Genomic DNA, 26092 nt, shown 5'->3' on the forward strand with positions numbered 1-26092 from the left:
GTGGCAGGTGGCAGCAGAAGGTGACGGCGCGGGGCCATTGGCAATAGAGCGATGGAGTGAACGGTAGCACAATGAACAACAGTGGCCAGAGCGAACAGTGAGCAGCTGGAGGAACAAGCAAGGTGCCTTCTTGCTCCCCACCTGGGAGGTGAACTCATGTGAAAGCACCTCTGAACTCTGAGTCTCCACTGACCAAGGACAACACCGGTGAGTGTTAAGGAGGCTGTTAAGAATGCTGGAGACACAATACAGTTCATGCGAACCAACATGGCTGTGGCATCCTACTTTCTATTTAGGCAAGAGATACTACAAACTGGAGGCCAATGTTAAGGGCATGGTCACTTGTTCATCCTGAAGCTGAACACTGGTTCCGAACAAGACCAGCAAACGCTCACTGTCTTTTTCTGCAAGAAACTCAAATAACTGGCTAGAAGCATGTGGTGCGACAGTGAAAGACTCTTCAGTTGAAAAAACTGAAGAACTCTCTCGCCACATTCAAAAAATTTGCAGACATGGCTGATGAATGCACTGATGCAAATGGGCATCAAGTATTAAGTCCTCATGTATGTTGTCTTGATGTCAGGGGTAGGCCAGTAGATGCATTTCTAGATGTTCAAGTTATAGAAGACACATCAGCTGCATCTGTGACAACCCACATCTTGGAAGAGTTAAATGCCTGTCAATTGGACCCCAAACAGATGGCTGCTTGTGCATTTGATGGAGCTGCAAACTTCTCTGGAAGACATGGTGGAGTACAAGCTTTGCTTAAAGAAAAGTAATCCTAATCTCTCCTATACACACTGCAAAGGCCATCTACTCCAACTAGCGCTAGTATGAGCAGCAGGCTCTTCAAAAGACATTTTAAAAAGCTATAAATTTCATGTCTTCATTATATTCTTTTTTCAGCAAGAGTCCAAAAAGACTGGATATCTTGGAAAATATAGAGGATACACTAGGACTGAAGTTCAAATTAGTCCAACCTGCAAAAACCCTCTGTCTTTCTCATAAGCAATCCTTGGCTGTTGTCTTAAAATTACTCCAGCCGTTATTATTGGCTTTGGAAAGTATCTCCAAAGATGGGATGGAGCTAAATAGTGAGGCTGGTGGATTACTTTTGCTACTACGTTCAGAGAAGACTATTGCTGTTCTCTCTCATAAGTCTACTGTTGAAACCACTTGAGTCATTAAACAATGCCATCCAGGCATCTGCTACAACAGTAGTAGATCTTTGTCCAGCAATAGAAGCTACATTTGGATCAATCAGAGCTATCCATTGAAAAAGTTCTGGAAGAAGCAAAGACTTCAGTCCAGAAGTTGACTAATGAAGGCATTTATATTGAATCCTTAGTGAAGAGGACAAGAAGTGTGTGTTAAGACAACTGAAAAAGTACGCAGACTTGATTCTTAAAAATCTACAACAGTGACTTCTAGATTCAACTCAACCTCTACATAGCTTTTTACAGATTACTGTCCTATATAACACCGAGAGTTGAGTGGAGTGAGGCAGTACCAGCAATGAGGCTGCCATGTGCTCAGGACAGAATAGAGAATTTGAACACAGAGTGGAATATTGTACGACAAAGGAATGAAGATTTAACTTCAACTTTTTTATCAACACTAGTGGCTCAACCCGATCTTTGTGCTGTTTCCTGACGTGAAAGTAGTATGAATTCATCTCTTGCTACTCCCAGTCACAACAGCTATAGCTGAGTGTTCTTTTTCATCATTTAATAGAATTTTGTGATCTGAAATAAGTTGCTTTCTGCCTGATCATGTGAATGAACTAATGAGCATATCAATTGAAGGAATGGAAGTACCAGACACATGAGAAGCCACCAAAGATGAACGCATTGCATTTAAGAAACTCATTAACAGAGTCGTGCAAAATTATAACAAGAAACCAAGAAGGATGTAGATGTTGTGCTTCCTAGAAAGCTGGAGAAGGCAACTTTTAATTTGTGTGGTGATTTTAAAATATTAGTTTAAATCTAATAAAATGGTCATGAAACATTTTTCAGTTTTTACTATGGTGCCATACAGCCCACCTTCGCCCTCACTGTCTCACCCCTCATTAGCGCTGACCCCTCCCCTCCACCCCCATTTCAATTCCTGGGGAAAACACTGTCCACAGGTCTGATGTGAGCTCTTTATACCCTGCCTCATTTCAGGAAGAGTGATGAACCCTCTGATCACAAAAGCTACTGTACCTGATACAGGTGAGGCAGCAGGGGGCAAGAGGAGTGCTGGGGAAACTATCAAGAGTAGCAAGCTCCTTCTCCATGCAGACAAGAAACTAGGGAAGGAGAGAAGAAAAGAGTGAAAAATTTGCAGAAAATGTCAGTAAATTGTGTTGATGCTTTCACTCAAAATCTGTAAATTATCATTAACATTACACTGAAAGCTGCACAGAACATAGTGCCTTTTACCCAGTTTTCAGATGCACTTGTAAATGAGGATGCAATGTCGGTATGCCACATTTCAGATGTAAGGATTCATTAATATTGCCACATAGTGAGTCTACCTAACGACTTCTGCAACAATTCTTGTCATGTAAATCATGGGCAGCAAAGCGGGAGCCCCAAGCACAAATATGAAAGAACTTGTCATCTGATTTTAAGAGGTTCTGATCACCCACATCACTCACTGATCTCAATGAGAGCTGGAGGTAATCTGCACCTCTCAAATTCAGATCCCTCATTTTCTGCTTCTGTAAGACCCTTGCAGTGAACAGTCTATCTGCTGAGTGTCAAGATGTGATGGTGCATGCCTTATGACTCCAAAGCATCTCCTTGCTTGATGACTTATGCAGCAGTTTGTAGCACTAGTTTAAAAAAAAAAAAAAAAGCTATGTGATCATCCTGTATAGCAATTACTGGAAGAAAAGAGAGACTTGGAAATAAGTAGGAAATTTCCAAGCAGAAATAGACAGGGAAAACCACAATTGCTTTCTTGTCTAGAAAGCCCTGCTTTGGGACACGCAAATAAATTGAAAAAGAAAGTGAAAGAAACTATTTCTTTAAAGTGTTTTAAATTATCTAGGGCCACATTTTAATTAATTTCTAAAAATGCACCTGTGGATAAATGCACCTTGTATTTGCAGGTCCATCTGTTTCCAGGCAAGCATGTAGCTAGGTGCACTGGTTTTGTGGGGGTAAATCCCCATTAGCTCATGCAAACAGTCCTGCCCACAGATATTGTTAGTGCAGTTTGAAAGCCCTTGTTTGAAACTATACCCCTTAAAAAGTGATTAATCTGAGCAAGTAGCTAGCAGAGTCCACCTCCACAAGACAAGGAGCTGTCTTGCAGGGAGCTGACTCTCACTCCTCAGACCTGTGGAGAAAATGCCCAGTGTCCTGTCCCACACCCACACTCCCTCCCGGAGCCCGCCCCCGCAAACATCCCAATCTCCTGCCCCATCCCTCTCCAGCACTCCAAACCCCTCATCCCCAGACCCACCCCAGAGTCTGCACCCCCAGCCAGAGCCCTCACTCCCCTGCACACTAACCACCTGCCCCAGCCCAGAGCCCCCTCCTGCACCTCAAACTCTTCATCCCTGGCTCCACCCCAGAGCCCACACCCCCAGATGGAGCCCACACCTCCTTCCACACCCCAATCTCCTCATCTCCAGACCCCTCCTGCACCCCAGACCTCTTATCCCTGGCCCACCCCAGAGCCTGCACCCCCAGCCAGAGTAGTCACCCTGCCACGCACACCCCAACCCCTTACCCCAACCCGGAGCCCTCTCCTGCACCCAAACCCCTCATCCCCAGCCCCATCCCAGAGCCCGCACACCCAGGTGGAGCCCTCACCACCTCCCACACCCCAACTCTCTGCCCCAGCCCAGTGAAAGTGAGTAAGGCTGGGGGAGAGCAGAGGATGGAGCAAGGTGGGGGCCTCAGAGAAGGGGCAGGGCACGGGTGTTCGGTTTTGTGTGATTAGAAAGTTGGTAACTTTATAGAGTAACCCTACACCAGGTGGTTCATGTTCTTGAGCCTGTGTGCATCCAGGAGACTTCTATAAATAGACATAAGAATATAAACGCTAATGAAGGGTTGGGGGAACAGGATTGCCACCATGTTTATCAATATAGAAGAATATATATACACACATGCACTTTTAAAGTGCCTATTCTGTGCTACAGCACTTTGAACAGATTCTCTGAGTTATTCAAAAGGAGAGGAATTTCTGTCTTTCAAGGTGGTTGCAATAAGAACAGTTATCTGGAATGGATGCAGCCCATAATTTGTTATGTTTTCAGATATGTAGTTTGCCCTTTAGGAAAATCACATGAAATATATGCTCTGTTACACTTCACTTCTGAAACAGGAAATTTGTTGAACAACCTTATACACCTTCACCCTCTCACAAAAAAAGTTTTAAAAGGATAAATACTTTACAAGACACTGAGTCAAATATGCCCCTTGTGCAACGCCACTGAAGTTGGGATCTAAGCAAGGAAACAATAAGTTGAATGATATTGTCCAAAACAAAAGGGATTTGGACAAGAATAGATGCTTGGGTAAGTGATTAATATTTCAAGTAAAGCAGAATTCTCTGTGCATTTCACATGGTCAAACAGTAGCTATGATATATTTTAACCTAGGGAGACTGAATTAGTAGATTAATAATTCTGAATTAATATAAGTTATTTGCCAGTGTGGTGGAGAGGGTGCACTCAAAATAAATATTTTAGTTCATATACAGTGAACCTGCCCATCAATCAAGAACTATTGGGAACAGGTTTATGGGGCAATAGGACAAAGAGTGGATGATAGGATCTTGAGATGCTTCATAAGCATTAATTAACTAAGGCTCACAACATTAATTAACTAAGCCTGTGGGATAGATGAATACTACCATCCCCATGAACTTCAACTGGAGTTTTGGGCACCTCTGAAGATCGCCTCAGGTTGGGCACCTAGAAATTGAGGATCCTGAAATCAGGAACTGCTTCTGAAAATTTTCCTCCTGGAGGAATTCTGTGCAAAAAAAAAAAGATTTAAAATTCTATGCACAATATTTTAAAATTGTGCAAAATTCTGCATATTTTATTTGTCAAAATAACACAATATAATCACACCAGTTTCAATTATTGTGGTAATTTATTTCAAAATACCTGTCAGCAAGTATCTCTGTAACAATACAGACAACAAACAAGATTCAGGGAATGTTTTTTGACAAATAGATTCCTTACTAGGCATATTAATACAGAACTTGATGCATCTTTGTTGACAGTTATCTTCTGTTTCACTGAAATTAAATATTTTATTTAAACCAAGTCATTACACCAAAGCATGTTATACAAAAGTATTGTAACAACCTGGCCTAAGAGGGCGCTAGCATCCTTAAGGACTGTTTTGGGTCTGTCTGTTATGTCTTGTACAAATTCAAGTTTCGATGTGTATTGTAAGGTTTTTGGGTTACGCCACTGTAGCAGGAGGAAGGCTGGTGAGTTAGCGATAATTTAGTTGTAGGATAGCAGGTGGTTAGGATGGGGAGGGAGACCCAGGGTAGGGTGTGTGTGTTTGTGTGAGTTGGCTCATAGACATGTTTGCCAGCCAACACCCCTTCATCTCCAGAGGTAGTATGTACACCCCCCGTGCCAGGCGAGGGTGGGAATGCTGGGGTGTGCAGTGATAGGTGGGAGCAGAGGGGGGTGGGTTCAGGCTGGCAGGGAATATAAGAAGGAGGACGGCACCAGTAGGGTCATGTGCGCGCAAAGACATTTACACGTAACTAATACATTTGAAACACGCAAAACCGGAAAAAGGAATCATTATGGTGAAAATCACAAATTCTGCATGAAAAAATTAATTCTGTGGGGACATTAATTCTGTGCAAATTCCACATTGTGCAGTGGCACAGAATTCCAGCAGGAGTAAAATTTGAGCATAAACTTGTGCAAAGTCACGCAGTGAGTCTTTCACAGAGCCAAGATTAGGACCCACAAGTCCAGAACCCATGCTTGTACTCTAGATCACATAGAAGTGCAGCACAAATTGTCTCACATGGAGGGTGGGTGGATGAGTCAACTCAATGGTTTTAGTCTCTTTAATTGCAGGTGTTTTTCTAGCTTTTTCTTGTGTTGGCCTTTTAGTTCTCATAATTGTTTAATTTATTGCTATGGTCAGTGAGACAGGATGGGGACACCGTAACTGGAGTCCTGTGGGTGCTCGGGTTTATGTGACAAAGGGATTGATTAGAAATATTGTATTGTTTACTTACTGTGGCACCACAGTTGTTTAGTTTTCATGTAGCCTCCTGGAATGACACATATTTACCCCATACACACATGTTTTGCAGTATAGAAGCAAGATACAGGATCATTAAAAAGCACAAAAGAACTCTTAGCCCCTACTGGGGATGAGAGGTAATTCCCAATGTACAAGTGCTGTGTTTGATTATTTGTGGTACCATTCAGCTGTCAGCAGGGGTATGCTATTTTGCTTCCCACAGCTGTGGCTAAATATATATGTATATGAAAATGAGCGAAGGAAAGAAAAAGAACCCTAACCACATTTTCTAGGCTGGTCACTTAAGCCTCTGTGTTTACAGTGAGCAAACTGAAGTAAAGAATAATGGGATGATTTCTCTTCTCTCTACTAGCATTTTCTGTATTCTACTAAACCATCCCTGCTAGGGGTAATTTATATCCAACGTTAATAAAGGTATCTCTAAAGAGCAATTTATGGAATGTCCCAGGTTGCACAAAATGGCAGGTATTTTCCCATATAATTTTCTGAAATTTACTATGCCTGCGCAGAGACCCAGTGATGTCAAGGAGGTTCAGTGTGGGTGCAGCAGTGAACCTGCATGCAGTGAATTGCAGGCCTATGACCATAAATTCTTATGGCTGGGAGCAGCTCTTTATTTCATATTTGTACAGGACCTTGCACAATGGAGCCCAGGATTCTGTCTCTGATTGAGACCTCTAGGGTCTATTGTACCATAATAAATTAGTAATATAATTATAAACACTAATATAATATAATATAATTAATATAAATTACTAGCAACCGAAAGCTCATGCTGCCGCATGGGTGTAATTCATAAACTCATGAAAAAGGGCTGAGAACTTAACAGTTGGATGATAAGAGACCACGAATCCCAGTGTTGATTGAACCTGGAGATATTCTAAACACAAAGCTTTCAACCATGCTTGTAGTTGATTCCAACATTTCACACTGACTCAACAGACACTTTAGGCTTCAGAGTGATGTTTGGGATTACTGTGTTTGCTGGCTGTGTTGTGGGGGTGATCGTGTTGATTTGTGTGTGTATTGTGTTGTGCTTGGAGAGTCATGTGGGTGGCAAATGAGAGGTGTGCTGCAGGGAAGGGCTTTGTGTGACTGGAGTTATTGTGTGTGGGTTTGGGTTGGTGGGTGGTAATGTTAGTTTGTTTCGGGGGCAGGGGAGGTTGTGCTGGTAAATTCCTGCTGCTTTGTGTAGGTGACAAATGAGGGCTGTGTGTTACGGTGAGGAGCTATATGTGTTTTGGGGTTTATTGTGTGCTGGTTGTATTGTTGTGTGGATGAACTTTGGCAGTTGGGCCAAGTAGTCCACTTCTGTGTCATATCACCAGTTAAACTACATGCAAATTAGCTGTAAAGGTGGTGCTCTGACTGAGTTACATCTGATATCACAGTGGTCTAGGACTCTAGCGATGGCGTAGATACAGGCCTTGCTGTGGCATGGGTGTGCAATTTGTAAAGTCAAAATGTCTGAGAATTTAAAAATTGACAGTAACAGACCATGAAACCCAGAGATGATTCAACCTGACAATACTCTGAACAAAAAGAGCCCTCAGCCATGCTTGTAGCTTCTTCCATCACTTCACACTGACTACAGACATTTTAGGCTTCAGACTGTCACACGGAGTGACATTCCTGGAATTTTATTATATAGACATTATTTTAGGTACTTATATGGCTCCCAGAACTGTAATATCTGAGCATCTCACAATCTTTTATATATTACATACAAAGAGTGAGTTAAAAGTCTGTTATTTAAGTTGCAAAGTCAAGCAGAAGTTAGGAAATGCCAAATGTATGATTGCCTCTGCAATCTTAATTCTGTTTTCTTGGGCACCACAGGTTTCAGGGTACATGTACATTGCCTAAAACCCTGCAGCCAGGAGTCTTGTAGCCGTGGTCAGCTGCCTGGGGCTCACACTACAAGGCTGAAAATTGTAGTATAGACATTCCAGTTTGGGCTGTAGCCCAGGCTCTGAAACCCAGGAAGAGGGGTGAGTCTCAGAGGCCAGGCTCTAGGCCAAGCAGGAACTACATTGCTATTTTTAGCCCTCTAGCATGAGCCCTGTGAGCCAGAGTCTGAGACTTGCTGCTCCAGGGGTTTTGTTTGGGTTTGTTTTGTTCTGAAGTGTAGATGTACCCTCAGTGTTCTGTGGAAAAAGCAGTATGTGATCATGTAGTTAAAGAGTATCACAATACATATGCACCATGGGGCTACTTAGAACCCTAAATATAAGGGTCACTGCCAGCTCTCCCAGTCATTTATCATCATAACATCTGTGACATAAAGAAGTGCTTTTATCCTCATTGTGGAAAATGGGGAACTGAAGCACATGCAGATTTATAAAGGTATTTAGGTGCCTAAAAATGCAGATAGGTGCCTACTGGGGAATTCAGAAGTGCTTAGGTGCTTCTCAAAATCCCCCTAGGCACCTAAATACCCTTACAGTTGGATCCTAAATGGCTTGCCCAAAGTAACACATGAAGTCTGCAGCAGAGTATGGAATAGAGCCTGGTTCTTCTGAGTCCCAGGCTTATGCCCAAACTACTGGGTCAGCCTTCCTCTCTAACCGAAGTCTCTAGGACACTGACACTCAGACTGCAGCTTATGAGCCACAAGTGGCTCTTGAATGTGGCTCTTTGCAGCACATGATATTAAAACACTATGTGATTTAATTATTAACCAGTCACGATGCTTTTACTATGTTATTAACTAATTAAGTTATTAACCAAATCAGGATGATTTTACTATGATCATGTGTTTCCTTACTCATTAAGAGGTGTTGAATATATAGTACTGTAGTAAATGAAATAATAAATTCACACTACTGTGGCTCTTTGGGGGTAATGTTGATCATTAATTTGGCTCCTGAAGCACTGAGGTCTGTGTATCACTGCTCTGGATCTTCTTACAAAGGCTTTTTCCTGCTCTTCCACCACTGCAAATTATTCAGCCAGGGCAGTTTTTGCAGTAGGGTAATTATGGTAGAGGAAAAGGATCAGTTATGTGGAGCAATGTGAAAAAGACTCCATATAAATTTTCCCATGACTGTTTCCTGGGACAAAACTTAAACCACAAAAATCAACAGGAGCGTGTTTTTGAGCCATTAATGACTGGCTTAAGGAGTCTAGGCATCAGGGCCAACCCACGTTTTGGCACCTGAGGCGGGGAGCTCAGATGACTCCCCCGTGCCCCTCGCTTGGGCCAAAACTTTGAAACTCTGGGTCCTAGTGGCCCCCCCCCCCACACAGTCTGGCACCTGAGGCGGCCCCCTCAGTTCGCCTCATGGTAAGGCCAGCCCTGCTAGGCATTAACACAGCTAGCCATTAAGGGTCAGGATCTCCAGATAGACTATTATAAAATCGTGACAGTACAAAAAAGTAAAAAGGAAAAAAAAAAGCCAGCTAAGGACCAATCCTGCAACCATTAGTCCTTCAAAAGTCTTTACTTGTGTGAGTAGTCTCACTGAAGTCAATGAGACCATTCATACGATTAAGAGCTTTTCAAATGAATAATTATTGTAGGATGGCTCCCTAGTACAGTAAACAGCAAAAAATCAGGACTTCAGTCTTATTGTCCCACTAGATTGAGTCTAAAGAGAAAATGAGAGTTCACAGCACTTCTTTCAGCTAGAGGTCTCAGATACTGGACACATACTTCAAATGAGTTCATTAGAAGAGTTGCCACACCCACAGGAAAGGTTTGCTTCACACTATCAGGAGAAAGCACCTAAACTTGTTAGAAAATCTTGTAAATAAAAATAAATTCTCACAAGAATGATGCAAAAGTTTCATTTTTCCCAGAAAGACAATTTTCTCAGGGCAAAGTTTGTGGAAATCAGACCACAACAAATTGACAGCGAGTGCTAGGGATTTTCCATTTCCTTAGTGAGACAGTTACCATCTGCAGCAGATACCAAGGATTCCCCTGGACCGTAAAAAAAAAAAAGATGTTGGCTACCATCTGCTTCCCCGTTTAGCAGGTTACTCAATTCGCCTAGCCACAGCCCCTGAACAGATGGTGCCCAGCCCTGCTTGTGTGCAAGGGACCCTACTTCGAATTGTGGGCTGCGTGGAGGACAAGGAGAAGGTAGCAGAGGTGTCCCACCCTGGGGCAATTTCAATGAGACTCCAGGAAGATGGGGAAGGAGATATTAAGTGTCCCACTGAAACACGCAGCAAAATCCCTTGTTCCTAGCGGGAATCCCTCAGCTGAATGAGATTCGGGAGGAAGGCGAAGAGGTGCAACGGCTCCTCCAGGCCCCCAGAAGGAGCTGACTCGACAGCGAGCGCTGCGCTCCGGCTTCCTGGCTCCGCTTTGGCGGGGAGCGGGCTGGTTCGGTGCAGCGAGGCGGCGCTGAGAAGCCGGAGCGAGCCGCCTGGCAGCGGCGGCGGCAGGTGGTTATTGTTCTGGGCAATAAGATGGAGGCTGTCGGTCAAGAAATGTAAAGGCAGGTTGGTTGCAGCGGGAGTCCCGGTGCCCCGGGAAGGGGCTCGATGCAAACCCGAGCAGGGGGCTCGCAGGCGCCCCTTGAGGAGGGATTTGTCGGGGGTGCGGTCCGGAAGGTCGTCCCCCCCCCCCCCGCCTGGCTGCTGCTTGCGGTGACCGCGGGGGGCGGCCCTCCGATGAGTGAATGGACGGGCGGCGGGTCGCGGCTCAGCGGCTGCTCCGAGCCTGAACCCCCCCCCGCCGCGGGTCCCTCCCTCCCTCCCTCATTCTCCTGCGTTTTGTCCCAGGCTCGCTCGGCGTGGGGCCCCCCAGACATGTTCAACCAGCAGCAGTTCCAGCTGCTGCAGCTCCAGCACCTCCTCCAGCAGCAGCAGCATCAACACCACCCGGCGCAACAGGGCGGCCGGTAAGCGCGACTAATCGAGGCCGGGGACCGCGGGCCTGTGCCCGGGGACCTCCCCCAGGAAAGCCTGAGCGTGGCTGGTGTCCTGCCTCGCCTGCGCTCCCCCTCCACCTGTCCGGGGCGGCCCGGGCACCCCAGCCGGCGGAGGGGGCTGCATGTGGGCAGGGGGCATCGGCGAGAGGGATCCGTGCCAGGGCTCAAGGGGCCCGGTGGGAGGAAGGGCAGGGCTCAGCGCAGGGGTGTGAGGGCCCTGGGGAGGTGGCGTGAGGGAGGTCGGTGTGGAGCTTTGAGGAGCCCGGCTGGAGCGAAGGGGATCTGTGCATTGGAGTAGAAGGGCCCGGCACGGGGCGGGGAGCTGGGCCACGGGTTGACTCCGTTTCCCCCGGTGAGTCTGGCAGCTGAAGAGGCTCATCTGTCTGCATGCGCTGGGAAAGGGGTCTGTCTGGAAGCTGCGGTAGCACTGGCGGCAACGGGAATAAAGGGTTTGCCCGGCCCTTGGGTGGGGATCAGGGCACTGCCCAGAACACTCCTCCTTAGCTCTGTACCGAGGGGGCAGTAGGCGAAGGAAGCTCCTGCTGGGTGCAGCTCCTCCAGATCTGGCATTGCACCAGACAGTTATCAAATACTACAGTTTGGATGTTGAAAGGCTTCTTCCCTCCCTTGCAACAGATGGGGCACTGCCCCATTAAGAATCTCTGTGTCTATACTATTTTTAAGGTGCTTGTCACCTTAGTATTTCTCTGATCCCATCATCCTAGTACCTGAAAGCAAGTAAAACATAATAGTGTAGGATAGATCATATAAAACAAAATTCTGTAGAGTCAAAGTGTCCAAATTTAAATCAATAAAAGGTGGATGGACAACAATCCAACTAGAAAAGCTGATTGTTGTTTAAAAGTGGGGAATCTAGAGGAAAATGTTACCTGTTACAACTTACATAAATGTCCTACTAAACCTTTTAAACAGGAGCATGGATTTTACTATATTATCAGGCTCCCAACTCCCTTTTGGTTAAAACATTTTGTTTTATTATGTGTATATTATTATTTAGTTAGTGTAACGATGGGATTATTGAATTCAGTTTGAACATGTGGTAAGGTGTCTTTCAAGTGATGTTTGTGTATAAGCACAGATATTTGTGCAGTTGCACCCCATGCTGTTGAGGGTGTGACTTTGTATTTGATTTGGATTAAAAGACAAATCAAGACACCTGTCTGCCAGACACAAGTAGTAAAGAGGACAATAAAGAGTGAAACTGCTCATGTAACATGTAAGAGAGAAGATAATAGTTCTAGTCAAGGAAATTTGCCCACTATGATCAGAGATAGAAGATATACTACAGAAACAGTTAAATAATGCATTTAGGTGCTACTGTTCTCGTCTAAAACTTTATGCAGCAGGCATTCAAGGCTAAAGGGGGGAAATGTAAGGAGGAAAAGAAGTTCCTTGGCTACTAAATCACAACCACCATTGTATCAGTATGGTGAGATGTTATTGAGATATGCTTGAAAACCTCTCTATTACAAAGGTAATATAAGAGAAAAAAGGATGGGAAAGTATTTAAATTTCTCTTCAAATAAATGTAAATGACCCACAATACAGCAAATATCTATCATTATTAAAAGGTGACCCACTATACTGAGAATATCGGTCTATTTATTCAAATGGTCTCCTAATAAAAAAATATTTTAAGTGGGGTGGCTTGGGCTGAGGAAGATGTTGTACAGAAGTAAATTTCACACCTGAAGGACTTTCTCAGCAACTCTTTGACTTGCCAACCTAAGATGTGATGGTGTGTGATGTCAGCACTCGTGCCCACCAGCATAAGGCTTGTCTGATATAATCAAGCGTTTCTCCTTTAAGAGGTTTAAAAGCCAGCACTGAATAGGCTCCCCCTCCAAAAAAACTGCTTTTGTCTTCATAATATTTATAGCATCTCTAGGAGTAGGGTAAGTAAATTAATATTGGCTCATAAATTATGGTAGTGGGGTTGAGAGCAGTGCAGTGAGACTTATTTTTAGAGCATGTAAGAATTGTGTAGGGTAATATATGGCAGTTTCTTCAATCCCCTGAACCAGACTGACGCTTCGCTGCTCAACCCTATTCCCAGGATATTCCCACTACTCTCATCTTTTCCTTCTAGCCCATACTTTAAATATGAAAGTCATAGTTGACTGCCACTCTTCCCAACACTCACATTTAGGTGCAACTGCAACCATATGGACAGCCTCTGGGTGGGAGTAGTGGATTTTGGGTAGTGTACTAGGACGATGAAAATGTTTTAAAAATCAAGAGGAGTTGTTCCATGTAGGCAGTTGATCGCTACCTGAATTCGTCTGTAGACCTGCAGTCCCTTACTGAACTTCCTTAAGCTATGTCATTACCCTTTATGTGTGTGTGGTGTTGAGAGGTTCTATCTCTTAAACCTGGCAAAGTTGCAGACCTAAAATTTTGTAATGGACAATCCCTCACCACGGGGTGCTCCAGGAGGATGGAAGAACGGGGATACAATGTTAATGTATACAACGGTGTTTTAATGCAAATGCATCAGTATTGCTTTTGTCCTTTGCTCCTTGTGTTGTGCTTGTAAGAGACAACAAGAGTGAATTTAAAGGATACATTTTTCTACAGGAAGCTTTTTAAGGGTTTGATCCCTTCTTTTCCAGGGGTTTGCCACCACCTCAACAGCAACAGATGCTGAGCTTACGGGCAACGAATCAAGCATCACTCCTCAATGCCAATCCAATGCTTCAGCGAACTCTGCTCTTGCAACAGATGCAAGGTACTGTCATTGTTGGAGATGCTCACTGCACTTATTTAGTCAGCCCTTCACCCCTCACTTAACCTGAGAGAGAAGTCATAGAATGGATATTGCATGTTTAAGCATCAGAGTCCTCTATGCTTTGGGATTCCATTCCTCTGCACTGCTCTTTTTCAAATTTGCCCCAATCGAAGTCTCGGAGGCTCTTCAGTTGTTGCTCCCAAGCAATTGAGAAATTGGATTTTCGACATTTGATATGGAAGTTGTGACTTTGCAATGGGAATCTTCCAGGTGGTTTAGACGGTAAAGATAGATGGTGGTAAAACTCTTTCTCTTTTACAAGCCTAAGGCAAATAAAAATGTTTCTGAGAATAGATTAAACAGCAATTATAATTTTTGTTTGGATTTAAATAGTCACTTGCATTGTCTGTGAACCCAAACAAATGTGTTGCAGAAAGTGTAACTAATTAGGTGGTCTTTTTTCCAAGCTCAGTGAAGAGAAGCGGAAAAAGAAAGGGCATAGAAGTGAAAAGTAAATTTTTAAGAAACAGCTTTGTGGCATACTACTTGCTTGGAATAAGTCACTGTTTCTTCCATCATCTGGTTCCCAGGTAGATTGATTTTTGTCCATGGTCTGATAAGTTTTCAAGACAATTTTACAAGGCTGCCCCCAATAATAGTTGTAGTTTAATGTAAGGTGTTAGAAATGCGGGTAAGGAACTTCTTTGTATTTTCTTTTATTTTTAACCAGCCAGTCCCATTTTAACAAAGAAAAAGCTACCTGGGTTAATTTGAATGATCTCTTAACTTAAAACTAGACCAGGGATGATTCTTGTTTGTGAAGGTTTATTCTGCATGTTGTTATCATGCCCTTTGTTCTCCCTTGCCTAATCAATAAGCATGCTCTCTCATGACCCCAGTGGCCATCTAGAGATCTTTGTTTGGCCGAGGAAAGCTGAGGCAGTAAGGGACAAACTCTAATCCAAAGTTAGTGCTGATTTTAAAGTTTCTGATGTATGTTTGTATGATGAAGAGAGCTTGGGGCCAGCAAAAATATGAAAGGAGGATGACTGATAAATTTGATGTTAAGTAGTAGCATGGCTTTTCTCTAGAGGTGAACATTTTATTGACAAATTGTATTTAAAACAGAAATATGTCCAATGATCTGAAACAAACTGGATATGCCACTTGAACAAGGTGTTTTAGTGACCAGTCTAATGTACTGAGGTGGAGTATTATCCCCACCTTATTAGCAAGCTGGAACTAGTATCTATGATTTCCATTTTTGACATTCTGCATTGTCTCATGTTTAAATGTGTAATAAAGACCATACTGAACAATACGACTATACTTGTGAGCTGAATTTTTGTGGTCACTTACAGGTTTGGATTACATGTGAGAATATCTGATGCCCAGGTATTTCAGTGCCTGAGAAACATCAGAATAAATAATTCAGTGGAAGCCTATGGTTTCATCAATGGAAGTGGGGAAAGAACAAATGCCCTTCTGAGTCTAAATGGATGTGCAGTTCTTATAAAAGTGCTAAACCATGAACAGAAGGCCATTTCTTCAAATAGATTTCCGTTCAAAATTGAGATAGATCTCCTTACAAGAAGAGATCTTCTTTTTCACAGCATAATTGACAAGTAATTAAAATCTGTGGGAATTCCTTGTGTTGTGTTGCAGCCTTTATACATTATACCAGGGTCATCTGGTGCTTTTGCATGTTGTTGAGTGTCAGAACTCCTAGGTTCAACTCTGGACTCTGCCACTGACTTATTGTGTGGCCTTTGGCTAGTCACTTATGTAAAATGTGAGCTCTGATTTTGGATGTCCATCTTTAGACAGCTACAGCCTGACTTTCACAGGTGCCGAGCATCCAGAGCTCAAATTGACTTCAGTGGGAGCTATGGATCTTCGGTACTTGTGAAAATCAAGCAGTTGGTATTCTAAAGATTGGCAGTCAAAATCAGAGGCCACTTCTAAAACTTTGGCTCTAAAGTCTGTGGCTTCCCTTCATTGGGAAGCGTTGATACTTACCTAATAGTTATAAAGCACTTTCAGGTGGATGCTCTGCTGAAAAGAACTGTTCAAAAGACAAAACATTATGATAGAAAACAGTAGCATCTTAAGTGTCTGGGTTTAGTTTATCATTTTGAGCTTGCATGATAAATCTGGTGGCAGAGAGGCCTATGAAATCTCTTGTTTAAAAAGTAAAACGCTGTTTTTAATGAAATGCTCCAATCGCTGCTGCTGTTCTGTCCAAAAAAAAAAAAAACGCATCCAGATCACAGTTTGAACTGCCAGCTGCACAAGAATCTTTGCAAAAACAAGATCTTGTCTTTCTTTAAACATGGGTGACAGTGTTTGAATCAAATAATCACTCCAAGCTTAGCTTGCTGAGCTTAGCTTAGCTTGCAGTAACAATTATAAACAGCTGAGTGGTCTAACACATCCCCACATGGCAGCAGTGATGGAGTGAGATCTTTGGGGTGGTTGGGGGAAGCAGAAGCCGGCTAGCAAAATACAACTACTGATATCCATTCCCTATGGAAAGGGAGGTTCAGAGTTCTCTAAGCTCTGCCCCTCCCGGCTGTCATCATGGCTTGGGGGTTTGCTGTCTCATGAACACACCCTACATGGGAGTGATATATTGTATGTTTGCATTTGTAGGAAACTTACGAGGATTTAACATGACAGCCCCAGCTCTGCAACAGTTTTTCCCTCAGGCTACAAGACATTCCCTTTTGGGGCCTCCACCTGTCGGGGTCTCATTAAAGCCCGCACAGCTGGGCTTCCCAGGCCTTCCATTCCAGCGGCAGAATCGGATGTTTCGTAAGGTGAGCTTGTGATTTCCAGATCTTTAGAGACTAGCTCTCATTTGTTGCTGGCTGGTGCCTGCTAAGATGATTGCCCTTATTGTACATGGGGCACTAAAGAGAAATGCAGGAGGATTAGAATGAAAAAAGAATCCTTTAGTACCAGATTGCTGACGTAGAAGCTCTTTGGTCAAACCAACCCATTTCCAGAGATCCCAGTTGTAGTGGTAGGGAGTTCGCCATCCTCTTCCAGTAGACCCCTCCTGTCCTAGGATACCAGGATTCATTTGATTAGTTCTAGGTAAATAGCAAAATAATAAGAACCTTTAGAAATATCTACCTCAAAGTAACTACAACACAATGTGTGAAATCCTGGCTCAACTGAAGCCTAAGAGCTTTGCCATTGACTTCAGTGGGTCCAGGATATTTCACTCCATGTCCTTTCTCTAGTAAACACCTCATGGCTGCACTCCTGGAGACTGGCCTGAAACATGGAAAAATAGAGCAGGAGGTTGGGAGTCCTTGGCTCTATTCCCAGCTGTGTGCTGACTCGTGACCATCAACAAGTCACCTAATCTCTCTCTGTCTCCATTTTTCCACCTGTAAAATCAGAATAATACCTGCTTATAGGGATGTTGTGAAGTTTAATTGATGGAAGTTTATAAAGCCTTTTAAGATTCTCAGTGAAAGGTATTACAAGATTGTAAAGTACTACTAATCCCCACCTCCTCCTCCTTTTGAATCCATTCCCCAGGTCTGAATTCAGATTTGTCTGAGAATCTACTGAAGATGGTCTCTTTTAAATGGCCAAGATTTCTCCTCTCTTTCAGCCTCAGGTTTTGTGTTACCTAGTTCAGTGCCATTTTAACTGGAACTTCTGTCTTAGATCAGCGTTCTCGTTGGGTCTGGCCCAGAGAGAAAAGGAAGAGTAGTTATTTGGGGCTCTTCTTCATTCCAGCCCATGCAGGTTTTGCATGTGCCTTTCTGAAGTACCCTGGACCTGCCACAGCTTCCATTAAAATCCTGGAGATGTGTCAGTGGGTGCCTGCAGTCTGGAATCCATGTACAGAGCTCTGTTCATCCACTTTCAGTTGCTTATAGGTGGAGAGTCTTAGACAAACCCTCAGGCTCTCTTGTATTGGAATTTCTGCTCTGGTCCGGAGCTTTGGGAGATGTGCTGAGTTTTGAGAAAGAGAAAAGAGCTGGGTCTGAGACTCTTTGCTAATTGCAGGATTACCAGAGGGCCCCTGACAAGAAGCGAGAACTGGATCAGACATCCTCATCTCAGGCACAAGGAGTTGATGAGAAAATTGAAATTCCAGAGGGTACCCAGGCTGGGTCAGAACAGAACAACTCCTCACCCACAGGTAAGAAAACACAATCTTCTGAGTATGCTCAAGAAACCTCTTTAGGATATTGATGCAGCAAAAACAGGAGATGGCATTAATCTCTCGTTAGCAGCTTACTGCAAGAGAGGATTTCTGGAAGACGAACGTATCTGGCTTAGCCTCCAGTCAGAACCCCTGCACTGGGCTTCATTTATGCCATTAGTTAGGTGTTTTGATTTTGCAAACTAGCTCCATATCTCTCATTTAATCAGGTGGAAGCTGTATCCATTACTGAGATGATGTACGTGATGTACCTCTTGTGGAGCAGGAGCAATGTTCCTTGTTGCATTACAGCACTCTCATGATATAATCCCCTTCATCTCTTCCCCGCTGGTGCCTGTTTCAGATAAGGTTACTTGTTCCTTTGCCTGTCTAGTAAGTCACTTTGGTATAGAAGAACCTCTGAGTGGGATGAGAAAAGGAAATAATTTTGGAACAATAGCTGTCATGCTGCCTTACCAGCATTGAACTCCGCACGGCAGCCATAGACTAAAACTTGTATGAGGTGGAACTCACTTGCAACCAATATGTTAAAGAAACAGACTTGTTTACTAGGATGCTTGTTTCCGTGTTGATACCTGGAATCTTACTGGGACACCATTGTGCTAGGCACTCTACAAACAAGTGAAGATATGGGCCCTGCCTCAAAGAGCTTACAATCTAAGAACACACAAATTATAGTGTATCCCCATGAATGCCTCATAAAGGAATGATTTTCCAGTTCAAATGCAGTGGAAATCTGATATTGATTACAGGGATACTGAGCAGTTTGACAGGTCTAATAATTGACCTTAATGTATAGTATTGGATTTTTGTGGTGTGGGCTCTTGTCCCCTTGGTATTGGACTAAGACCCAAACAACCATTGGCTAGTAATAAATTCATATCTCTACTTCGGGGGTCAGGCTTAGAGCAGTAACCTCTACAGATAAAACTCCATCCCCCAGGTTATTACTAATCTCTTGAGTTAGTGATCCATTTCCACCTTTCTCAAAGCCAGAACTGGCCAAGTGCTTTATAGTCGTCTTATCTGCTCTAAAGTACTGTATCTGACATAGGCCATTTGGTAGGAGATCAAATCAGATGTTCTGCTAAGGTAATATCTATCTTTATCCCTGCAGAACCAAAAATGCCAGCAGAATCTATACTGGACATGGAGCCTGCAGCAAAGAGACTGAAGAGGTAATTTCCACTGAAAAGGCCATAGAAATGCTCATCGGATTTAGATTGCTTGTCTGCTTTTGTTGGTGTTCCATTGCTATATTCTCAGTAAAATGGAGCACTACAATGCCAGCTTGACTTCTGGCATTTGGGGGGGAATATCTCTGGTGCTCAGGGTGACTCAAGAAACCTCAGGGCACTTGCTAAGTCCAAGGATGCTGCAAGTGGCACAGCCATGAAGATGATGAATAGAGAGATGGATCAATGAACCGTGTCTAGACAGGCTACAAAGATGACCCTTCCTGAGCCCCACTGTTGCCTGGATCCATATATCAATTGGGTATAAATAAACACAGGCAACTGATATTATTTGAATGAAGGTGGAGGGGAATGACACACAATATAAAGGCTTATCTTGCAAATTCTCTGCTTCCTAAACCAGGAACCATGCAATGTCCTGACACCATCTGGTGGGAAGAATATGGAACACAGTTCAGCAAGTAGTCTATGCTGTTCTAAACGGTATCCTGCTCAGACCTGTTACTGTTATGCATCTATAGGGCGAGGGGAGTGAATAAGAATTATTAGAGAATTATTCTACATTGATTTGATAACTTTTTTTCCAAAGTGAATTAATTTGCAAAATCCCTTTTCTGTTCAAGTGCATTAGAAGCTCCCTAATATGCACTAGCGATGAAGAGTGAGGACTCCTGCAACCTAATCTGTTCTCTGCTACCAATTCACTTTGTGGTCCATGGGCAAATCTCTTTGCTTCTCTGTGCCTGTTTCCTCATCGGTAGATTAGCGATTAACACAGATCTCTGTGGAGGGTGTTGTAGGATTGATCTGATGTTTATACAGCACTTTGATCATGTAAAGTGTTATAGAAATGCAAAATATTATTCCGCATTTGAGGCTGCATTGTGAATTAGCAAGACAATGAATAAATGCAGTTAAAACAAAGGCTGACTCCTTACACCATATACTTTGTTCATCCGTTTGCCAAATTTAGTTTGGTTTTAATTATGCTGATAATTTGCAGTGTATATTAATCAATGTTTTGTAGCATAAATTGAATAAATAGTTAAGTCTTAGTGATAGGAGACCTTGCTGCAGTGACTCTATTAAGTCTTTACTGAGCAGTGGCTAGAGACTACCAGATTTACTGTGTGTCTTATGTATGTAACTGAATCCTTGGATTAGCTTTAGAGAGTGTTTTTATTTATCTGAGAATGACCTGATGATGAAACTCTGGAACAAATGAAGTTTACTGTTCTAAACCTCCCTTTCAAAACTCTGAACCGCACCACCCTGCATATATTTCTGCTCTTGTTTCTTATCACTTCCCACCTCTCCCTTTCTCCGCCAAAGATGCCACCCTCATGCTCCCTCATTTCATTCTCCCACTCTTGCCTTCATGCCTTCTGCCCTGTCCGTATGCCTGGAACGACTTCCTTATCCCAATGCAACAGGCAACCACCCTTTTCATTCGACTCATTGAAATCCCATGTCCTCACACAAGAGCCATAAATGGTAACAAGTATCAATATAATGCTGCCGCCTCAGTTTCAAAAAGTGACACCACCTCCTCTAGGTCTCTGATCTTAGAGACCCTGAGGAGCTGTCTCTCCATCCGTGTGTCGAGGGTGTGTGAGCACATTGTCAACACTTAACCAAATAACGATAATACAAGCCACTCTTGTTTTGCCCTTGTCTGCATTGTCAAAATCTTGCTGTTTATTTATAGCCGTGTAACCCAGTTACTTTATCACTTATCAGTCTGCTAAATTATGGAGTGTGTGTTTAAATCCTAATACAGACTGCAGGCTGTTACCGAGTTCGGAGTGCGCTGTCATGTGTCACAGGTGGGAATGTAGTTCTGGCCTGGAAAGAAGGACATATTTAAAACCTAGCTGAAAATTCTGAGTGCTGACATATAATCAGAAAGAAATCTGCTCTATCGGATCATTCTGCAGATCAGTCACTCATTCTTAGCAATCCCCTCAGGAGCCTGTTTCCACTCCTTAAATCAGACCAATGGCAATAATGAAACACCAAAGCTAGCTCCTATTAGCAGAGTTTGGTATTTAGAGCTATTGACCTACTGATTATCCACTGCAATCAAATGCAAAATATGTCAGGAAAATATTCAACGAAACTGAAATCTTAGTGAGACAGAACTCCTGAAAACCTCTGCTTGGCTACCAACAAGGTCTCCTCCTGACCTCAGTTTTAACCTTCCCCTATGCCTAGAACAGGTGCATGTTGCAGTTGTCCTGGAGATCACCAGCCAGGGCACGAAATGAATCCCAGAACCCCTTAGTGTGAATAACCTCCAGGCAGTCCTCTCCCCATCCTTCTATCAGGTTAGGACAGTTATTCCTGAACAATTGATTCAGGATCTTTTGGCTGGCTTTTAAACACTTTTGTGTGTATGCTATGGAGCCCCTCCTTGTTCTGTTTTGCTGGAGGATCACCAGAAATATCATTTGCAACAGTAAAATATTATCAACTTGTTTTTGAGATTTAATGTTTTTGCTTGATTATTAAGAACACTGTAGATTGAACTCCTTGGCCTGTGGTTTAAACACCACCTTGTGTATTGGCGTAAGTCTCTCCATCTTCCTGGCTTTGGACATGGGAAATAATCTTGTTTTTCTTTTTCTTTTTAATTGAAGTGTGGAAGAAGTGCCCATACAAAAGGATGCTGCAGGCAGCCAGGAAGCAGAGGAGTTAAGCATGGAAACCCAGGCAGATGGTAAGGGGTTATCATGACAGACATGAGCGATGGTGTCCCCAACCTGCTGGTGGAGTTGTGTGGATGTGTAGGTTTTCTCCTGCTAGAGATATGGTGTAACACATGAGGTACATCTACACTTCATCTGGAAGATGTAATTCCCAGCCTGGGTAGACATATATGTTAGTACACTAAAAATAACAGTGTGGGCTACCTACCCGAATATAACCCCGTCTGAGATAGTATGCATGTACTTGGGTGGCTAGCCTGAGCCCCTGCCCTACACACCTCTACAGCCCCACTCCTATGTTAGCACACTGTCTGGAGCAGATCTGATGTGTGTATGTCTGCCAGAGCTGGGAATTACACCTACCAGGTTCAGTGTAGGATAGTCTTGGTGTCTGCAGATACCCTGAATATTTTCAAAAACACACTCCAAAGATGAAAAGTGAGGGAAGAGTAATACTGGGACCAACACCCTAAGAATATGCCCCAGTAGCTATCCCTCTTCCAGTTAAATTAGGGGCTTCCAGATTGTTTTGAACAGTGGGATGAATTTTCATGTTGTGCAAGGACTTTCTCTAAGAAAACCAGGTTGAGGCCCTGTGAAACTAGGGTAATATCTGTGTACAGGGGTGATGTAAGCTTTCCGACTTCATGCATCTGTTTCTTGGTTTTCTATCAGAGTTTAGTTTTAATCCAGCTAAAGGGTCTTCTGTTTTTAGGACCAAACAGTGTGAGGGAGAATACAACTGAAGATGCCTCCAAGGAGAGAAGCTTCTCTGAGGAACTGAAAGCTCCAGAGGTAGGTAGGCAGGTCCTGAGCATAAAGGGACAATGTACTCAGAATGTCTCCCTACCCCAAAGCATCTGCTTTACCCAGATCTCCATTGTGATTGTAAACCAAGTGGCACCTGGCTCTGGGGTTAATATCAGTGGCCCAGGTGCGGCATTGTGCTGTTGTAGGAAGCTTCTATGCAGGGTCTGCCTCTAATTAAATTACAGCAGATTGTGGCAATGTTTTAATTGTAAATCTACACCCCTGTTAAAAGCTTGGAAGCTATACAGTATTGCCCTCACGTTGACCATTGGAGTTATGACTAATTTAAATTTCATACTAATCTGGAAGGATGGCAGGCTTTTGTATGTGGGTTTTTTTCTTTTTTTTCTTTTTTTAAAATTTTGCATTAAAAGATTGATTAATCGCTCTTAAATGTCTGAGTTTCCCAAGAGGCACCTCTCTCAGCCTAGTCTGGGAAGGGGAACAGCCATCCCCATCAGGCAGGTCTGTTTTGGAGGCTGTAGAATCACTGAGGATAAACATGAAAGTTGGTAGAGAGATTGCAAGGGATGCTGTTAAAGCAGATGGAGAGCATGCCTTTCTTTCCCTACCATTCCTGGGAAGTGAGCTGAAGGCTGGCAGCTACCTTATGGTTTGAAATTATAGCAGGAGGGAGAGGCTGGCTGGGTCTTGGCACTCCAGAAAGTAGACTGGAGAGAAGCAGGGCAAGGTATAACACTATTGGAACCAGCAGGGAAATGCACCTGCAGACTGGGAGCCTGTGCTTATAGTTAGTTTAATCATAAAACAACACCTAAAGCCCTGTCTGTATTCCAGGCCAGATCTGACATGTCCGACTCTGCCAGTGCGTGGCTGTCTGCCATGGTTAGTGACATCTGTGTTCCAATGTGGGGGTGTCTTTGTATGTGGACAGGACAATACGCTGACAGAACTGTGTTAAGGAATTACGTTACAGCCTAGATCCTTGCGTGGAGTGCTGAACAGCCTGTAATGGGGGAGCACAAGCTGCGGGTGTCCCCCCAGCTGGCACTGTGGAGCACTGCAGTCTCCAATAACTGGATCAGCCTGTAATGTCTCCAGGGTCCACTAAGAACTGTGAGCATAAAAATATACATTAGCCTGGGAGTGACTCTGTGTTGGAAGATCCAGCAACTAATTTAATCAATAATGAAAGTGATTGTGGACCAAGCACAGCGATGGTAACACTGTGTGTGTACATAAGTAGGGCCCTCCGAAATTCTCAGCCATGAAAAACGCGTCATGGACCATGATATCTGGTCTTTTGTGTGCTTTTACCCTATACTATACAGATTTCATGGGGGAGACGAGCGTTTCTCAGATTGGGGATCCTGACCCAAAAGGGAGCTCTGGGGGGGTCACAAGGTTATTTTAGGGGGATGGCGGTATTGCCACCCTTACTTCTGCGCTGCCTCAGAGCTGGGCAGCTGGAGAGCGGCGGCTGTTGGCCAGACACCCAGCCCAGAAGGAAGGGTGGCAATACCATACCATGCCATCCTTCTGCACTGCTGCTGGCAGCGGCTCTGCCTTTAAAGCTGGGCTCCCAGCCAGCAACCGCCGCTCTCCAGGTGCCCCGCTGTGAAGACAATACTGCCACCAGCAGCAGCACAGAAGTAAGGGTAGCAGTACAACAACCCCCCACCCACAATAACCTTGTGACCCCCCCAACTCCTTTTTGGGTCAGGACCCCTACAATTACAATAACTGAACTTTCAGATTTAAATAGCTGAAACTGACTGTGAAATTGACCAAAATGGACCATGAATTTGGTAGGGCCCCCATACATAAAACTTGAAATGACATGAGATTGACTGACTGAAATTTAAATGCATTTTTCCAGGTGCTATGGAAATTGGATTAACCCTTTATTCATCGGAAGCCCCTAAAGATCCCATCTAGATTAAATTCTCTTGTTTTTTTTCTTTATGGTAGGTGCTGAGTTCGGGGGGCTCGTTGAAAGTGACCATCCAACAGAGCAGTGAGAGCAGAGCTATCAGCACCACAGCCCTGAAGCCAGGACAGTGGACCTGTGAGCTGGGCACAGCTGATACCGGTCCTGAGTCTGTCCTTAAATTCTTCTGTTACATCTGCAAGACCAACTGTTGCAACCAGCAGGTATAAACACTGGAGTCTGTCTGGGCCTGGGGGCCAAGGGAAGGAATTGCATGGCCAGGGGCTTGTGGTAAAAATGTTGCACCATAAGACATGTTTTCAAGGCATCAGGCACTACGGTAACAAGAGGCCGAGAAAAGCCTATAAATAAACAAATAAAATAAACCACTCCTCCAAAGAGCTTGCAAGCTAACATCCTAAAGCTCCAGCGCTGACTAATCCACAGGTAGCCATGCTCTTAAGCTTTTAAACTTTCCAAATATTATAGATCAGTAGAGGGAATGGAATTGAATTGACTTAGCTGTATTGGGGGTTTTTAAATTTTGAGTCCATCTAAATGAATTTTCTCCTTTATTAGAATTTCCAGTCCCACATGGCTGGAATTCAACACCAGCAGCGACTTGGAGAGATTCAACACATGAGTAATGTCTGCTTTGTCTCACTGCTGCCCATGGTGAAGGAGCAGACGTTGATGGCTAAGAAAGATGGGTATGTGTCAGTATGCTGGAGGTGGAAGGTAAAGAGGGCTGATCCCAGCTAGGTCAGTACCTAGATATTGTAGTGCTTTGAACTTTAGGAATACCTTTGATGTGTCCCTACTGGCCTTAAAATATCACCCCAAAAACCAACATTGCAAAGCACAAGTCTGTAAAAACAGATTAAAATTTTGGATACAAGTAAAACTGTCACGTCTTCCTCACTTCTCAGAATGTACATAAAGCGGGGGGGTGAAGAAAAACCCCAAAGCAGTAAAAACAGCATTCACTTTCTATGTTTAGTGTTTTGTGAAGAGAGACCTGCTCAGACATGGACAGGGTAGGTGTCTCTGTATGGCTGGCCTTTAATAGAATACATGTCACAGCATATATCCGATCTCAGATACTGTCTAATAGAAATGCTCAAGACACTTCAGCTGGGACCTTCTTGCCAGCAGTCCCTAGTTCTGAACATGGGGTGCCAGGGCTTTGAGTTGAAGGCCCTTGACTTTAGAACTTGTCTCTGCATTGGTCCCACCCAGCCAGTGTATGTCAGTGTTCAGGGTAAAGTTCAAGGCCCATCTGTTCTCTTAGGCCTTAACCCCAGCAGGTAGCCCCCTTCTGGGAAAACTATTCATTTGCTTCCTATAGGGTAGCTATACTGCCTTTGTCACAGTATAGTTTTTAATGCAGTTCATCAGCCTACGGACTGTTG

The 26092-nt window shown here is 43.7% G+C and overlaps 1 protein-coding gene across 4 annotated transcripts in view; it reads left to right on the plus strand.

Annotated features, from left to right (window-relative positions):
• Window positions 1-26092, plus strand: part of CIZ1 (CDKN1A interacting zinc finger protein 1) — a 52149-nt gene that overhangs the window by 17597 nt on the left and 8460 nt on the right. The window contains exons 1-10 of one of the 4 annotated variants that reach the window (XM_073314382.1): window positions 10548-10649; window positions 10989-11107; window positions 13771-13886; window positions 16539-16705; window positions 17916-18051; window positions 19193-19253; window positions 21911-21990; window positions 22695-22774; window positions 24722-24904; window positions 25260-25390. In XM_073314382.1, coding sequence (XP_073170483.1) covers window positions 11016-11107; window positions 13771-13886; window positions 16539-16705; window positions 17916-18051; window positions 19193-19253; window positions 21911-21990; window positions 22695-22774; window positions 24722-24904; window positions 25260-25390 — 1046 coding nt within the window. In that variant the 5' untranslated portion in view covers window positions 10548-10649; window positions 10989-11015. Of the gene's footprint in view, window positions 1-10547; window positions 10707-10988; window positions 11108-13770; window positions 13887-16538; window positions 16706-17915; window positions 18052-19192; window positions 19254-21910; window positions 21991-22694; window positions 22775-24721; window positions 24905-25259; window positions 25391-26092 lie in introns of those variants that run through there. The other 3 variants (XM_073314380.1, XM_073314379.1, XM_073314381.1) reach the window with 3 other exon arrangements.

This window comes from Lepidochelys kempii, chromosome 16, assembly GCF_965140265.1.
Source record: "Lepidochelys kempii isolate rLepKem1 chromosome 16, rLepKem1.hap2, whole genome shotgun sequence".
In the NCBI taxonomy this organism is placed as follows: domain Eukaryota; kingdom Metazoa; phylum Chordata; order Testudines; family Cheloniidae; genus Lepidochelys; species Lepidochelys kempii.